Raw genomic sequence first — 18,087 nt, forward strand, 5'->3', positions numbered from 1 at the left:
TCAATCTCCAAAATAACCAGCAAAAAGCTAGTTTGGAGTCGTGGCTCAAGTATTAGGGTGCAAGCCACAAGCCAGGAATGCTTCCTGCGGACAGCATATGGCATTTATTTCCGGAAGGAAGATGTCAGACCTTTTTTTTTTTTTTTTTTTTTTTTACTGCTGTTGACCTTATGGCCACCATTATTTAGGGAGCCAACAAGCCTCTGCACAGAGAAAAATGACACAGGGGCCCTGACGCACAGCTGGGCAGGCAGGTTCCTGTGATCGGGAAACCTAGGGATCCTCCTGACAACCCAGTTCGCCCTTAGCGATGGTCCTTCTACAAACCAACAAGTTCTGTAGAGACTCAGGTTTCCAGGTGCGTCCAGTGCTGTGCAGCAATTCCCGTCCCCTCATCCGGTCATCTCCTTCTGCAACACTCACAGCAGCTCTTCCAAACCTTCACCCCCTCGGGCCTCCAGGGCCACCTCCTACCCTCCCATTCTCAGCAGATGGTCTTGCCTCCTACTTCAGAGGAAAAAAATAGAGGCTATCAGATGGGTACATACTCCGCTGCCCACTTCCCCTCCTCTCCTTCTGCCCCACAACGCTCATCTGTGCTCAGCCTTACTGCCTTCCTCAAGAACAAAGGCTCATCGAAGGAGGACTCCACTGAGTCTGTCATGTCCAGTCTCTCGGTTCTTCTCCTGGACTTATCTAGCAATTACGTCCCTCTACTGAGTCTCCAGTGCCCTCCCGTCTGCTAAGCCTGCTCGAGTCTCCCTGGCACTTAAGCCTATGCTCTGCTCTGTCTCCCAGTCTTGCACAGCTCAGCATTAGCCAAGAGAATTCTACATTGTGTTCCCACGTCCTTGCTTGGGTCTCAATCCTCCTTCACTCCCTGTAACTGCTCTTCCTAACAACTCTAAATTATCAAACCCAAAATATCCTTTTCATCACCCACCTGGTTTCATCTCCCACTTTACAAATGTTGAGTGATTCTGGAAAGCTCTATTTTCCAACATGGTTATAACAGAACTGTCATTCCAGTATGCTTCTAGAACCTGGTATATTAGCTACTTTCTCATCACTGTGACAAAAATACCTGACATAAACAACTTAAAGGGAAGAATTATTTATTTGGATAAGAGTCTCAGAGATTTAGTCCACAGTCCTTGGTAAAGCAGTTTATCATGGTGCCAGGAACATGTGGAGGAAGAGGCGGTTTACCTCTTGGCAGAGAGGGAACTGTGAACTGGGTATATGCTTAAGAAACACACCCTCAGTGACCGCCTTCCTGTTTGTTAGGCTAACCTCCTAAAGTTTCCATCACCTCCCAAAGTAGCCCCACCAGCTAGGGACCAGGCATTCAACTCACAAGCCTGGAGGACAAAGTCAAACCATAACATCTTGTGGCTTATCTATCAAAAGGTAGTCAGCTTCAGCCCCCAAACTAAGGAAGAAATAATTACATATAACTTCCAAAGCCAGGTCACAAAACTATAAGGTGGTACCTCCTTCCTGGTTGTCTGGGAACACTTGCTGTTAGAACCTAGCCACCATATTGTAAGGAAACCCAAACAGCCACATGGAGAAGAGCTAAGGCCCTAGCCCACAGCCAGTACCAATCTGCCAGCCATGTCAGTGAGCCACTTTAGAAGTATATCCCCCAGCCCCATGAAACTATCCCATCTGGGTCTGTACTCTCTCTACCAAGTCCTAACTCACCAGCAGACTCACCAGCAAAACTCCAGACTGTTATTTTAAACCACTAAGTTTCAAGATAGTTCTCTATGTAGGACAGAATGACTGACACTCATTCTCAAAGGTACATCCACTCTTCATCAAAGGTATCAGCTTTGCTCAATCCCAGGTCTTCCAATCTCTGACCACAACTCCTCCAGAAACTCCTACTCTTTATCTCACACCCCAAATGATGATGCTCCTCATGTCTCGTTTGCTGCCCCCTCTTTTATTTTTAACCTCCAGTAGTCAAGGGACTGTCATGATCAGATGTGCATTAGAAATACAAATCTGTTGGCAGTCTGAAGGATGTATTAGGAAGCAGAAAACCTGTAGCCAAGAGACTAAGAGGCTGCTACATCGGCCTGAGAGAGGAATAAAAATGTGAAGCAAGGTGGTGTACACACCTTCTCTAAGTGACCTCAACACACCTCTAGATTCAGCCACCGTGAGTATCTCTGCACTTAACTCCTGAATGTGTATTCTTACCCAAACTCCAGACCAACAGGAATGTGTCTATCCAAAACCACCCACAGAAGTTATCTTACCCCATGGCTTCTCTATCACTCATTTCACTCTGCTCTGAGATCAGTCTCCATCCCCTGATAAGACACTACACTTCCCAGGCTCCTCTGCTAACTTGCTTCTGGATAGGTTTGGCTCAATAGACGACACTGATGGAATATGGGAGACTTGAAAAAGGAAAGGCCTTCTACCACAAATACCAGAGGTGTGGCTCCAACTTGCTCCACTGGGCAGGCCCACCACAGACATAGCCCCCACCACAGACCCAGCGCCCACCACAGACCCAGCGCCCACCACAGGCTGGATCCAGAAAACCACCTGTCCTTCTCACTTCCTCCACCATGAGAATGGCGGTGGCTTCCTGCTGTTGGTGAGCTATCTCAACATCCCATGTGGGGGGTCTCTCTAATTCCATCCCTTGTAAACTTCATTTTCTGTTCCAAATTCCCTGTGTTTGAGATACCCAGAGCAATTTCTTCTCCCTTTGACTAGACACTGGCTGATACACATGGTCCAGGGCATCCAAACTCCATCACTGAAGTCAGAAACCTAAATGGACTGCCCTCTCCTCTGCCTCATTCACACCAGTCCTTCTCCCTTCCCCCACGAAAAGCTGGTCACGAGTCTGATAAGTTTACCCCTTGAGCCCATCCTTTTCCTCCACCCCATTACACTGCCTTGCTTCACATCATTATTTCTCTCTCAGACCAATGCAGCAGCCCCTCAATTAGTCTCCTGGCTACAGGCTTTCTGCTTTCCAATACATCCTCCAGACTGCCAACAGATTTGTATTTCTAATGCACATCTGATCATGACAGTCCCCTGATTAAAATTCTTAAATAGTTCCCCACTGACTACAGGAGGAAATCTGCTCTGTCCCACAGATACAGAGGGCTGACTATGGATTCTAAGCCTCAGCCTGGAATCGGGTTCCTTGGTCATCCTACCTACCTTCTTCGGACTGTCCTTGCCCAGCCCATGGGCTCCCCAGGAATTCACTCAGACTCCCCTCCCCAATGAAACTCCTCTGGATGGCCCTATGCAACCAAGCACAGGGCTCCAGAGCCCTTTGTAACTCCCTTTGCCAGAGCTCACACCCCTACTCTCACTCTGTGTTTGTTTATACACCTGTCTTCTCACTCCTCCCAAGATGATGACATTGCTCACTCATTACTTAGAACACAGTGCAGGAGAGATCTCAATCCATGTGTTTAGTGACTAGACAATAAGCTAAGAATCCACAGTAAAGTGAGGGAACAGACAGGGAGGAAGAAAAGGAAGGAGAAAGACATGGTGCCAGGTTGAATCATTTGCTCACTTCCCTGTGCATGCAGGGCAGGCATGGGGGGAGGGGTGCTGGCTACTGCTCTAACAAGAATGGGTCACCTTCTTGTTCCTTTAGTCTACACATGAAACTAGAGGCCAGTTAGGTGGGGGAAACTGAGAGAAAATGAGGGAGAGGGTGACACTGTTCAAAAGGAAATGTCCTCATTACCTGACTTATACAACTATAACCTCTCTGTATATCACCTTTACAATAAAACTTTTAAAAAAAAGTAAATATGTGAAGCTAAAAAAAAACACATAAAAATGAAAGAAAAATCTAGAGGTACACTAGGGCCTCTGGGGCTTTTCCCAGATCCATTACAAGGCAGGTTAAGTTTGTTCATCGAAAACATACATCAGATATACAATCGAAATAAATATTTCTAAACGGTGTGACTCTCTATACGTGCTTCTTTTGTTGCAATTTAATAAATCATCATGGAACATTTTCTTTTTTTTTTTTTTTTTAGGTCCGGTCGTGGGGCCTGAACTCTGGGCCTGGGCGCTGTCCCTCAGCTCTTCAGCTCAAGGCTAGCGCTCTACCACTGAGCCACCTTCCCAGCCCTCATGGAACGTTTTCTGCCCCCAAGGAAATCAAACCTTGGTTCATCTCATTTCCGCCCTTCCCTGCCCACCCCCTTACCAACAGTTCAGCATGTTCTGAAACTATCTCAGAGGTCCTCGGAGGTAAATCAAAACCAATCACTGATCCCACTCTATGGTTTGGTCAAAGTTCTCATGACGCTGCCCAGTCAAGGTCTCCAGTTAGCCCCCAGCCTGCTGCTCAAAGACCACATTCTGCCTGCCAGCTTCAGCCAGTGAGTTGGGTCACCGGGACCCCAGGGATACAGAGAATGAGGAAAAAGGAAGGAGCAAAGGGAGTGCCCACCTCCATCAGGAGAATGTCCTTTGAGCTCTGAGACTGCACCTTTGGGTGCTGGACCTTCACGGCGACTGTCCGACCATCACGCAGCACTGCCTTGTGGACCTGGGCCAGGGAGGCTGCCCCCAGAGGGGTGTCATCGAAGCTCAGGAACAAGTCGTGGATCTGTCAAGATGGAGAGAGGGCAGAATAACTGAGAAGATGATGCACCAATTCAGTGAGAAGGGCTCAGAAAGATGCGCCAGAGCGGACTGATGTCCCATAACAGATGTTCTCCTTTATCATTTGTATGGCAACCTAGGGCCTTGGCCAGCCTCTCTGCTACTCACACCAGGCACATGAAGGGGTGGGGCAGAAGACACATGGAGGGCACATTGTACCACATGCACAGGGGGCACTGGGCACCTCCATAAAAGGCCAAAGCAGTGCAATCTAAAACATTCAGAACTGCATCATCTAACCACTTAATTATCCACCATTGAGTCTTCTGGGCTCTCACATATAGATAATTAAAAGCTAACTGAACTGAGGCCCACAGAGGCCCATAATAGACTCAGATGGTAGAAACTCAACTTCTACCGACAGGGCAAGCTCAGGAGGCCTGAGCCAGAGGCTCTAGACTCAACCTCCACCTCTTGTCCTGAGTAACCCCTCAATATGACTTCCTGAGGCTATTCCTGGCCTGTCCACACTGGTAGAGACTCCAAGACTGCTGGCCAGTCACCTATAATGCCTTCCAAAGGCATTATAGTCTCAATCAGATAAAGTCTCAATCAGATCTCCTGTCCATTGTGTGCCTCGGTTTCTCTATGAGGTGGAAAATAAACTTCACTATTCCATCCTTGCCCCCATTCTTCCTTCCTTCTTTTTTTTTTTTTTCCAGTCATGGGGCCTGAACTCTGGGCCTGGGCACTGTCCCTCAGCTCTTCAGCTCAAGGCTAGCGCTCTACCACTTGAGCCACAGTGCCACTTCCAGTTTTTTTTTTTTTGCTTATGTGGTGCTGAGGAATCGAACTCAGGGCCTCATGCATGCAAGGCAAGCACTCTACCGCTGAGCCACCTTCCCAGCCCCTCTTCCTTCCTTCTTTTCCCTTTCTTCTTTCCTTCCTTCCTCCTCTTCCTTCTCTGTTCTTCCTTCTCCTTTCTTTCTTTTCTTCCTCCCTCTCTTTTTCCTCCCTCCTTCCTTTCCTTTATCCCTCTCTTCCTCTTTCATTCCTCCCTCCTTCTGTCATTCTTTCTTTTCTTCTCTCTTTCAAGTGCCACACTAATTTCCTTGAGAGAAAAGTGGTGACAACCAAATGATCCACATGTGAATATTCTGCCAGATGGAAACATTTCTCAATGATGGCTAAGACTGAAATTCAAATCCTTTCCATTTCCTGAAGCTCTAATATAGCACAAATGTAAGAGAGAGAAAGATAGAGTATGTGCGTAAGCGGGTTCCACCCAGTTTCCTTTCTTTTTCTGGGACAGAAGGAAGAGCTTCAGCCCTGTTCCCAGCCATTACACAGTGAGCTCCACACCATCCCTGGGGAGACCTGGTGGTTCCTACGAGAACAACAAGGAGAGTGTTTCTGGAGCAGAACGATGGACCTGACCCCTCTCCCTGCCCCGGCAGCTAGAATGGCCCGATCTTCCTTCAGCAGAGGGAACTTGGGGTCACCCCCAGCTTCTGTCTAGCCCTGGGAACATCAGCTCACTGTTCAAGGAGGATAACCAACCTTCAACCTCATGTCATTGCAGGAACACTGCGGAGTCATTGCACCTAGAGAGTGACATGGCATTGCAAGGGCTGTGTGACAAGAACAGCTGCCAAGAGCACCCCACGGGGAAGTGGAAGGAGGAAAGGGCTGAGGCAAGCAGATCCTAATCGCTGGGATGAGAGGAAGCCTCGCTGCCACGTGCTCCAGGGGCAGGAAGGGACCGCACACAATTTCCCACCACACTAGGGGATTGAGGATGCCCCCAAGATACCAACCAAGTCCAGCTGCCAACTCAGTACCCCAAACCAGGCCCAGCTGGGAGGATCTGACCACATTTCCAGTTTCACTAGTGGAAGCAAAGAAGGCAGGGGAGAGGAGACTGCACCCCCTCAGCACAGGGCACCAGCCAGACAGAACCCCATACCACTGCCCCAGCATGCCTGCAACCATCCTTTCCCTTTCTAGATGGAAGCAATTCCTACCCCCCCCAATACCCTTCTGTGCGCACACAAACAAGCACACGTGCATGCATGCACGCACGGGCACGTGCACGCACACACCTTAATTGATTGCTAGTGGATGTTCCTAGCTAGCTTATAAAAAAGGTAATTAAAGATCAGTATTGCAGCCTGTAATTAAATATGAATAAAGTATGTCTAAATGGAAGCTGATTTCAAAGTGTGCTGTGGAAATACTTTATGCTGATAGATAGTAAAGAAAAATAGACCCTGTCCCACAAGCAGAATTATTCCCCTCCAATGTAGCTGAAACAAATGCTACCCCCTCCAATCAGTGAGGCCTTGCCTGCCCCCCTTTCAGCAGAAAACCATTAGCAGAAGAAAAAAAACAAAACTGCAGCATTTGCAGTAATTAGATTCAAGTAGGGCCCTCAGCTGCCTCCAGCCACTCCCAGAAACTTGTCTCCCTTTCGAAGGCTTGCTTCCTTGTTTCTTCTTCTCTCTCTGGCTCTGCAAGCAAAATCAATTAAGTAAAACAACTGCATTTTAAAATGACTACTTATGTGCTTTTTAATTACCGTCAACCCAGAATTCAGATATATTGATGGTCAATGGTGCTGCATAGAACAGAAAAAAAAAAAAGTTTCTCTAGCCTTGGGGGTGTGTGTGTGTGTGTGTGTGTGTGTGTGTGTGTGTGTGTGTGTGTGTGTGTGTGTGTGTGTGTGTGTGTGTGTGTGTGTGTGTGTGTGTGTGTGTGTGTGTGTGTGTGTGTGTGTGTGTGTGTGTGTGTGTGTGTGTGTGTGTGTGTGTGTGTGTGTGTGTAGGTGAGGTGTTCTCTCACAAGGAAACAAACATCAGGGGGACAGAAGAACAACAAGGAGAGTGGTCCTAGCAAACCAGGGGGCATTAAATCTTCAGCAATCTGCCTTCAGCTTGGGGTTCCTGGAAGCTGGAGATCAAGGGACATAACTGAGTCATGGAATAGAGATTCTCCACTAACTCAGCCCTGTAGAGTCCTAGGAAGCCAGTTTACTGGGTAATGTTTCCAAAATGCCACCGTGAATAGCTAAGCACTGGCCAGGGTCCTCATTCGGCCCAATACAATGTGACAGAGTCAGGATCTCCTGGCCAGGCTATACTATGACAGCCGGGGAGTATTATGGGTAGGGGTGTCTTGGCCAGCCCCACCAGCCTGGGGCTGCTCACAGTCACGGGGCGAGGAGAGGATGGACTTTCCATCAAGGCTTAGTAACAAATAGTCCAGCCTGTCATTGTCAGACTCACATTCGTTCACATCAGATCAACTTTAGATTTAGAAATTTGAGCATCGTATGGATGATACATCTTACAAATGAGGAACTGCCAGGCTCCCAGGAAAGACAGAGCCTGCCTTGAAGCAGGCAAATGCAAGCACAGATACCAAGGCCAGCCAGTTTCCACTTAAGAGCTAGGGAGACTGCCCAGGGCACCTGAGGCAGACCACCTAGGGCAGGTTACCATGGTATTAGCAGTAAACAACATCTGGCTCTGGTGTCTAGGGCTGATCCACCCCACGCCTGGCTGGGTGCCAGCTGCCATCCACTGGAGCCAATGGGCAGAGAAAGTCTGGCTGCGCTAATGTAGTGGCGGAAATGAACCTTACCAGCTCTCCCTACCCCTGCCTAAGGCAGTCAGGAGAGCTCCAACCAGGAAGAAATGTAAAACTCCTGTATCTGCCTTTACATCCTACATCTGCTGTGCACTGTTTCCCAGGGAAACCTGCCTCAGGGCACCCTGCATCTCCCCCGCCCCACCCCGACACACATACCCTGTCACCCTACCAGCTGATATTCATTGGCTTCAGTTCCTGCCCTCCCTCCCACACCTCAAACAAGTCTGGTTTGCAGCCCACCTCTTCAGGGTCATTCCTGGGCCTTTCCTAGATGACATTTGACTAGGACTGCCAAAAGGTGACACGTATACCCTCATTGCCTAGGTAGTGGTTTTAAAAGAGGCTCACTAGGTTTTAAATATATCTGTCCTTGAAGAGTTTTATCACCCACCCCTTGGATGTGAACAGGAATTTGTGACCCATCCCAAGAAGTCCCTTCTGTAGGAAGTAACTAAGTGAGAGAAGACATGGCAATGTTCTCCCCGTGCCCCCAACCTTCATTTTGTTCTGGGGGAGACAAGACATTCAGGCAAGGTCTGCATGATAAGGAGCCAGACCCCAAGCCCATTAGGACCCCCCTGGAGAGACAGCCAACCCACCAGCCCCCAGTGAGTCCTCAGATTAGATATCATGCGTGAAACAGTCGTAATGCTAGCTGCCAGCCTAACCCGAATAAAGGAACACCTGGAGAAGAGGTAAAGCATGACTTCGGGGTATAAAGGTCTTTCCAGAGGAGATTGGCCTCTACATAGGTTGACTGAATGTAGGCAGGTATCATCCATTTTTTGTCAGGGCTCCAGGGAAAGAAAGAAAAAAAAAAGGACTTCCCTGTCTCATCCTGAAGCAAGGATATCTAATGCCTGGATAGCAGAACTCCAGGCTCACATGCCTCTGGAAATCTAATAACCTGGAAATCAGAACTACGGGCTCTCCAGCCTTGTGACTCCAGGACTTATCCATCCCTTAGCGTCTCAGGCCTTTGGCTGTGAATGGAAAATTCCACCATTTTCTTCCCTAGACACACCCGCTACTACAATCCCAAAATCTTCCATCTACAGATGGATTGCCATGAGAGTCCTCAGCCTCCCTGATCACAAGAGCCAATCCCCTAATAAATCCTTTCTCGTGTGTCTTTATATCTAAAATGATTCCATTGTTCCCATCTCTGGGTGACCCTAACACACTGAAGCAGAACCATCCAGTAAGCTACTCCCAAATTCTGAGCCTCCCATAAATAGCTCTTGTTTTTAATCCACTGAGTTCTAGGGATCATTTGTTATGCAGCCATAACTAAGTAACACACATACAGAAGTGCACCCATGCCAGCCAGACGTGGCTGATCCATCCCTGTGTTGGTTGCTGCTGAACTCAGGGATGCCTTGCAACCTCTCTCCATGTGATGCTCAGACAGCCACCACCATTGAGTAGAGTTAATACACAATATGGAACCAGTGTGCTGTTCCTGCACCCAAGCCAGCCCACAAATATGTACAGCAGGCCTGCTATGCAATAGAAACCACGTGAAAGACAGTTTCTCTGGCACTGCAGAGACCTCACAGAGGCCTACTGCAGACCATGCCCCTCACATTGCTTCTCTACCTAGTCCTTAAGGCTTGTAACACCTGGCAAGGTAGGGCAAGGAGAATTCCAGGAAGACCACACCAGCTCTCGCCAACTCTCAGGAGTAGGGCAAAGGAGTCCACAGAGGACAGGACATCCAAGTCTCTCTCCCTCTCCACTCAACAGCTGCCCTGCCTCAAGACAGGGTAGCTCCGCCCTCAGCTTCCCTTAAGAGCCATTTGTTATAATAAAATAATAATGGGAAGAACAGCTTGAGAACACTTAGACCCCATCTTCTGTAGAGTTTGTGTTCTTTTCCTTTCTGGGGTTCTGAAGGATCAGACTGTCGGTTCTACAGAGCCATTAGCTATGGCTATTATGGCCAAGCAAGAAAGAAAATAAAGGGGAACCTGAGATCAGCCCCAGAACTTTTTTTTTATTGTTTCTAAGTTCCAGGAGCAGTGTGGGCCAGCATTCAAGTCTTCCCATTGCTGGAGAGCCTCTAGGTACAAGGTAGATCACTCACCTGGTTCCATAAGGGATTCAGGGATCACACCAAGCTGATTTCCTCCTACAGGAGGATGACAAGCACCTGACAAGTAGAGAAGCAATGAGCCTGGGGCAGACTTAACCTGAGAGGTTATAAAGCCCGGAGAGAGGAGAGGCATTAATGCCGATGCTGGTCAGACTGCCCAGGCTCCAATCCTGGCTCCTATTTGCTCATCAATGGAAAATGCTTATTGTAAAAACAACCTCAGGATGGACCACAGCACCCACTCCAGACTCCCAGGAACTACAGTAGAGGATGCCTCACAGGGTGCCTCCAATGAAGGGGCCAGTGTATAATGCAGGGCTCAGGAGAGTCGGCACCTCTCCTCCTCTGTCAGTGTCAGGCTCCTCGTCCGTCCACCCAGAGGCTACATGGACTTCCCAACTAGCCCACCAACTTACATCCCTATCATCTCCAATCCTCCTCCACGTAGCATGTAGCAATGGAGACCTTTCCAAACCCAAACTAACCATGTCATTTCTTTCTACTTAAACTAGCTTCCAGGGGCTGAAATCCTTAATACAACTCATCAAGTCTCACCCAGCCCACCTTCTTGACCCAACTCCTCCCTCTCTCCTAACCAGATGGCCTCTTTCAGCCCCCATGCCTACCACAGGGTCTTTGCACAAGCTTGGAAGTCTGCCTTCCCTGCTCATCTTTTTCTCCTTGGAGCACTCATGTCCTTAAGAACAAGTGCTCACAGCTGCCCTCTCACTTCCCTTTGCATGTGGTCAGCCTCCCCCTTCCCTCCTCGGCATCACACTTCCTGGCTTAGATTATATCTGGACCTGTCTGAAGTCCCTACACTTCACTGTTGTGCTCAGTCAGAACTGCTGAGCGAATGACTGGGGTTGAGGTTAGCTCTCTCCGTTCCTCATCATGGAGAGGGGACCTGGGCCTCCTCGCTGATCTAGGGGAGGTGAGACACCTCCCAGAAGCAGCAAGGGTTCCATCCACACAGCTGAGGAAGCCTCCAGGGTGCGGAGTACCTCCACAGCAGCGGTGAAAGGACGCTAGGGGACTTGGGTGATAATAATGGTTAATAACAAGCAGACAAACACCCAGTGTGGCCGGCCAGCCTGGGAAGCCATCCATTAGACCTGTCATTCATTAGTGGTGGGGGAGGGGGAAGACCAATCCGATGTGCTCAGTTTAAGCAAACCTTCTGCAAATTGGAGGCTGTAGGCACTGACATTTGATAAATTATTCTTCATAATCCACCATTGCCTGTCATAAATCTAATATTTCAACATCCCCCATCTTAATAACTCCTACAGCCTCCCAGGGTGACGTGGCTGTGTTCCTGCCTGCAACAGAGATCCTGGACAGTGGAAAGCAATAAAGCCAGGGACCCACCAACATCCCCTCCCAGGTCCAGCTAAAGCAGGTATCCACCCTCAGACCCAGAGAGTACCCAGGAAGGCCCCGTCATAGGGCTGAAAGAGGTATTCCAAGAGACAGGCCCAGGAATCGAGAAGTTGAGCTGTCCTTCTGCAGCATGAAGCCACACAGTTCCTCTTGACCCTGAGCTTGGTCCATCTAAGGGGATGTCAGGGTAGCTTTGCTCCTCAGGGACTGCGTGTGTCACCACAGGAAACGCCTTGTATTTGCATAACGCTTGTGCCTTCAGAGCACTCCTGCATCATTTAGCTGAGTAGCTATTATTGCCCCAATTTATAGAGGACAGCACATTCACTAAAGGTCATTTCTTTTTTTTTCAACTGAGTTATTAATACGTGCAAGGCATTGTGCTCATTACTAGAGACTCAATAGGAAGTGAGTCCAAATTGGGTGCAGCCACCATCCCACCGAGAGTCACTCCGGGAACTTAAAGTGGGCCGAGGGATTAAGTCATCACAAATATAAAGTACAAAGGCGAATTCTAGTGGGTGCTGTGAAGACAGAATTGGTCCCATAAAAGCTAGTGTTCAGGGAATGAACAGGCAGGGAGGGCCTCTCTGAGGAGGTGAGAAGAAACTGACACCTGAAGAACCAGGTAAGTGGCTAAGGAAGTGAAGACAGAGCCTTCCAGTGCAGAGGAACAGGCAGGAAATGACACGCAGTACAAGAAAGAGCCAGAAATCCAGCCCACAGCATCTCCAACACTAGAGTCCTGGCTGACCTCAGTCCTAGGTTCCCTCCTCCCCCACTCCCCATCAGATGGGGGTCTCCTTACATAGCTCATACCCACTGGAGAGCAAGCCTGGCCCCAAAGGTTTGTGCTAACCCTAGGAGGCCCATGAACTGTGAAGGCTGATAGCTCCAAAGGTCTGTTCCAACCACCTTCAGACATCCACACACCAAAACCAGAAGGAGAGGGAGAATGAAGTAGCACACCCTCGCCCATAGCAGATCCATTCATGGCCAGAAGAGGCTTCCCCAGCCACCAGACGTGGCAAAACGCCACACGGCAAATAAGCCTGAGCTCTGCTCCCATCCTCAAAGTCCAGAATGAGGGACCAAAGCCCGTTGGTGCCCAGTTCATCCTGAGGAGAGAATCAAGAGAGGGAGACATGATAACAGAAGCAGAGGTGGAGGCTGAAGCAGAGAGGAAGAGATTTAATGGGACTGACTGCTGACTTTGATAAGGAGGAAGGGGACCCAAGCCAAGGAACTCAGGCAGCCTCTAAGAAGCCAGGCAGAGCCTCCAGAAGAATTGCATCTCAGTCAGCATCCTAATTTTAGGACTTCAGATCCACAGAACAGGCATACAGTAAATGTGTGCTGATGAAAGCGCTACACTATAGTCATTTGTCAGCGACACAGTGGGATTTTTTTTTTTTTTTTGGTGGAAGTCAGGTTTAGCAAGTGATCTACCACTGTTGCCCCATGCTCAGCCCTTTATGTTTTGGTTCTTTTGTATTTTTTTAAATGAGGTCTTAGATTTTCCCCCAGGCCTTCCTGGACTGCGATCCCCTTATGTACATCTCCCACATAGCTGGGGTGACAAGCGCACAGCACTATACTTAGCTTAATTGGTAGAAATGGGGTTTAACTTTTTGCCTGGGCTAGCCTCAAACTACAATCCTCCTGATCTCCAACACCCTCGTAGTTGGATTTACACACATGAGACCCAATAACCTGCCAGTAATGGGACTCTTACCTAGGCCCTACTATGGAGCATTAGCCTATACTCTCAATAAGACAGTTTTCAGTCTTTTGCTATATTTCCCAGGGCAAGGGGAACAAATGTAAACCCCAAAATGTGGGGCCCAAAGACACACACCATGGTTTTCTTGTCTGCTCTGCGAGGTGGTAACACCAAGGACCAACCTTCTTCCCCTCACAAGCTTGCCCCAGTCCCCCGGTGGCCACTAGTCAAGACTGTCCCATCCCAGCCTCTGGGCCAATGCTGACCAGATGGTACTCCTCCCTGCCCTGCCTAAGGAGCCCAGGTTCTCCTGCCGTCTCACAGGGAACCACAGTCCCCTGGCTGCCCCAGATTGGGGAGACAGGGAAGGAGGAAGAGCAGCTGTGGTACCCGTGAGAGACTTGTCACATGATGTCTCCAGCAATAACTGTCAGGAGGCCAATCATAGTATCCCCTCCCTTTCTACACACTCAGCTACAGGGAAACCCACCAAAGCTCTCCTGGCCATGGTGGGATCAGGTCTCCAATATAAACATCTAGGACCCTGCTGTGCAGGTTGAAGGGAAAGAGTGTGCATCGGGGACCTTAGGCTGTTCAGTATCTCAGTGCTGAACTTCAATGAGAGGTCAGCCCTCATTGACCATCGGAGCCCCTGCTACTCCACAGAGAGGGGGCAACTGTGCAGATAGCCCTCTTCCCGGATGGACAGCAGGATGAATTGCTGACACCCTCCTCCGCTCCTTCCAGTGCTGGGCTCAGTGCTGAGGCTCCCACTGCCCCTGCCAGAACCCCGGGGAACCAGTCATGCCTCCTCCCCTTTCTCTGAACCACCTTTCAGTCCTGCTGATTCAGTCTCCAAATCTGTCAGTCCTCTCCACCTCCCTGATGTGGCCTGATGACCCTGCCCACTTGCCTAGGTGACCACGAGACAAATGTAGCTGGTCTTGCAGGTAGTTCCCCCATGCCAGCTGTGCAGACAGACCAAGCCAGCTTCTTCACAGGGCCTTGCAGACCTCACCTTTCTAGCCTCTGCCTTGCCCCTGCCAGCCCTTTCCTGGCCCTGGTCTGACCTTTCCCACCCCGAGGTCTCTACATTCTTGGTCATCTCTGTCCAACTCTCTCCCATCTCTTTGAAAATAACACTTTAATAACATTTCCTCAGAAAGGGCGTTCTGGCCCCTAGAGCCACACATGACGCTCCATACGTAGAGCATCCATGCAAGTGCCGGCACAGCTGCCCTGCTCAGATTTTTTTTTTTTTCTTTTTTGGTCAGTCATGAGGCTTGAACTCTGGGCCTGGGTGCTGTCCCTCAGCTCTTTAGCTCACAAGGTGAGCACTCTACTACTTAAGCCACAGCGCCACTTCTAGTTTTCAGGTGGATAATTGGAGATAAGACTTTCCTTTCTGGGCTGGCTTTGAACCACGATCCTCAGATCTCAGCCTCCTGAGTAACTAGGATTACAGGCGTGAGCCATCAATGCCCAGCTGCTGCTCAGACATCTTACTGAACAACTATACCCACGTATAACACAGAGCCTCACCACACAAGTTCCAAAGACATCTGCAGAGTCACCAGGAGAATAAACAAATGAGGGAGGACCCAGGAGGAAGCCACCAGTTCTAAACACCAGAGTCCCTGTCCTGCAGGCCTGGCACATGCCCTCACCCCGGGCCTGGAAGATACCACTTCTCTTTAGTCTCACAAAGTTCAGACACTCCTTGGGGAGACAATTACTTAGGTAACACATTCAGTCCTCTGTCACTTGCCAGCTCAGCTCAAGCCAGTCCCTCTGCCTAAAGACCTTCCAAAGATCTCCCTGCTCATTCACCTCTTCATAGCAGTGTCTGCTCACATTCACCTCCTCCAAGTAGCCCTAGGCCACCCCTCCTAGACCACAATGGGATCAACGGCACCTGACTGCCGAGCCCACCCAGCAGACAGCTTTCTCTCATCTTCTGTCATCCCATACTTCAAATGCTCCCTCTCGGGGATGCTGATGATTGCATTGAGTCAGTAAGACCATCCCAGCCAAGCAGCCCACACAGACTCTTTCTCTTACTCCCACTGTGTGCATGACTGGGGAAGCGGGGGCAGGCTGAATGATGGTGGATACAGGGCCCAAGGCCCCTCCCACTTTGCCACCAACCAGTTGGAGCCCTTTGGGAAGTCATTTCACCGTTCTAGGTCTTAAGTTCTTACCTAACTAACACGTAAGAGTGTTAGAGGAAGTGGGGCTGGGAAGGTGGCTCAGTGGTAGAGCGCTTGCCTTGCATGCATGAGGCCCTGGGTTCGATTCCTCAGCACTACATAAGCAAAAAGAAAAAAAAAAAAGCTGGAAGTGGCGCTATGGCTCAAGTGGTAGAGCGCTAGCCTTGAGCTGAAGAGCTGAGGGACAGCACCCAGGCCCAGAGTTCAGGCCCCATGACCGGACCCAAAAAAAAAAAAAGAGTGTTAGAGGAAGGTACAGGAGGGTACACGTGTGGCTCACACCTATAATCCTAACTACTCAAGAAGTTGATATCTAAGGATTGCGGTTTGAAGTGGGTCAGGCAGGAAAGTCTGTAAGAATCTTATCTCCAATTAACCACCAAAAGGCCAGAAGGAGAGATGTGGCTCAAATGGTAGAGCACTAGTCTTCAATGAAAAAGATAAGGGACAGTGCCCAGGCCCTGAGTTCAAGTCCCAGTACCAGGGCACACATGCGTGTGTGTGCGCACGCACGTGCGCGCGCGCGCACAAGCGCGCGCGCACACACACACACACACACACACAGTGTTAGAGGACTAGAGAACTCACTGATATGTCTATAGTCCTTATCTACCATCTTGCACCCCTAGCTGTGCCCAGGCCCTTACCAACCGACACACACACGTACCTGTACACAAACATACCTACACAAGTCTGGCTTTCCCCCTAGTGTCAGGTTCCCGACTTCTCATGCACACACGTGTGCAGGCACACACTCACACATACACACACCTCCATATGCATACAAGCACATGTTCTTTCCCTTCCAATCAGCCCAGGCTAGCCCACCAAGGGGCCCTCCTAGAAGCAGGGTCACAAGGGAGCCTGGCCTGGGAAATGGGCTTGTTCCTGAAGCTCCATGAATAAAGCAGCAGGCCCAGCTGGCCTATTCATAATCAGCATGAAAAATTGATTAGCCCTTTCCAGATTAAACATTATTGTTTCAACAGCAAACATAAATCAGCTCGACGCAGAAGGCGTGTCTTCCTCTGAGCTGGCAAGCTGCCACATAGGTAGAGAATGCATGGAGTGACATGCATTTCATTCCTTCTTGGAGAAGGAATAAAAGAGCAGCACCCCACTTCTGCTGGGGGGAAAGAGCTTTCCCCTCCACCCGCATCCTGACGCCCAGGGCAGTATCTTTTCCAGAGTAAAGAGAAAGGAGACTATGCCCCCTTACTCTATGCTTCTTGAAGCCCCTCCTCAGCTGGCAGCTCTAGAAGACAACATGGGAGGGGCCAGGCAGGGATGACAGGCAGGATGGAAGATCCGCAGCAGGTCAAGGGAAGACTAGAGGCCCATTTGATGCCCTACCCAGCCTCCCAGACCAACCAGCATAGCCTTGAACCTGACCCTCTCCTGGCTTCCTCACCTCCTGGAGGCAGCCTGGGTAACTGTGTCTCACGCAGGATGCCAATTAAGCTCAATTCCTGGCTCATTCACTGCTCCACTGTATGTTCCTAGGTAGGTCATTCAATGCCTCTGAATCTGTTTCTACCTCTGGAACTACTGGGAAAAGAGAGACACATCTTACTGATTGCAGGACTAAATGAGATTACATGTTCAAGAACACCTAATACTAGCCAGGAATTGGTGGCTCACGCCTGTAATCCTAGCTACTCAGGAGGCTGAGATCTGAGGATTATGGCTCAAAGCCAGTCCAGGCAGGAAAATCTGTGAAACACTTATGTCCAATTAATCCCCAGAAAACCAGAAATAGTGCTGTGGCTCAAAGTGGTAGAGTGCTAGCCTTGAGCAAAATTGCTCAGGGAAAGCACCCCAGGCCCCAAGTTCAAGCCCCTTGACTGACAAAAAACAAAACAAAACAAAACAAAAACCTAATGCATGTTCCAGACAGGAAAAAAACAGAGTAGTTCCTTGGTCTTATAGTCATCACTTCCCTGGTTACAGCTCTCTCAGGAAGGAGAGATGTGACACTGCCAAGATACGAAAACTCTGTGATAAGCATAGGGGTCCTTACAGGGAGCAGTGGAATGGCAGGGTTAGGAGACTGGCTTCTGAAGTCAGTTCTTCATTTGCTCTTGGCTCCAACTCTGTGCAGACTTAAACAGGTGACTTGACCTTTCTCGCCTCAGTTTGCCCTTCTACAAAATGGGAATCAGAAGAATAGCACTTCCCTCCTGGTGTAGCTGTATATAAGATTCCAGCATGTCGCTGGCTGGAGCCCATGGCTCCCTTCAGATCTTTCTTTCTGTTCCTGCCCGGCTTGCCCCTCTCTGTGTTTGCATCTTCTCTGCTGTCTCAGGAAATAACAGCCCCAGGAACAGCCATCCAGGATAACAGCCTGCCTTCCCCTTTGGCCCTAGAGGGGTGGGGTGGTGCTGAGTATGTGGCCCCATTGTTACAAT

General features: G+C 49.4%; 1 protein-coding gene across 4 annotated transcripts in view; it reads right to left on the minus strand.

The window, feature by feature from the left end:
- Window positions 1-18,087, minus strand: part of Adck1 (aarF domain containing kinase 1) — a 106,408-nt gene that overhangs the window by 30,617 nt on the left and 57,704 nt on the right. For all 4 annotated transcript variants that reach the window (XM_070028742.1, XM_070028750.1, XM_070028727.1 and 1 more), the window contains exon 5: window positions 4,463-4,621. In XM_070028742.1, coding sequence (XP_069884843.1) covers window positions 4,463-4,621 — 159 coding nt within the window. The remainder of the gene's footprint in view (window positions 1-4,462; window positions 4,622-18,087) is intronic.

Source organism: Dipodomys merriami, unplaced genomic scaffold (genome assembly GCF_024711535.1).
Source record: "Dipodomys merriami isolate MVZ:Mamm:240054 unplaced genomic scaffold, mDipMer1.0.p SCAF_1, whole genome shotgun sequence".
Classification (NCBI taxonomy): Eukaryota; Metazoa; Chordata; class Mammalia; order Rodentia; family Heteromyidae; genus Dipodomys; species Dipodomys merriami.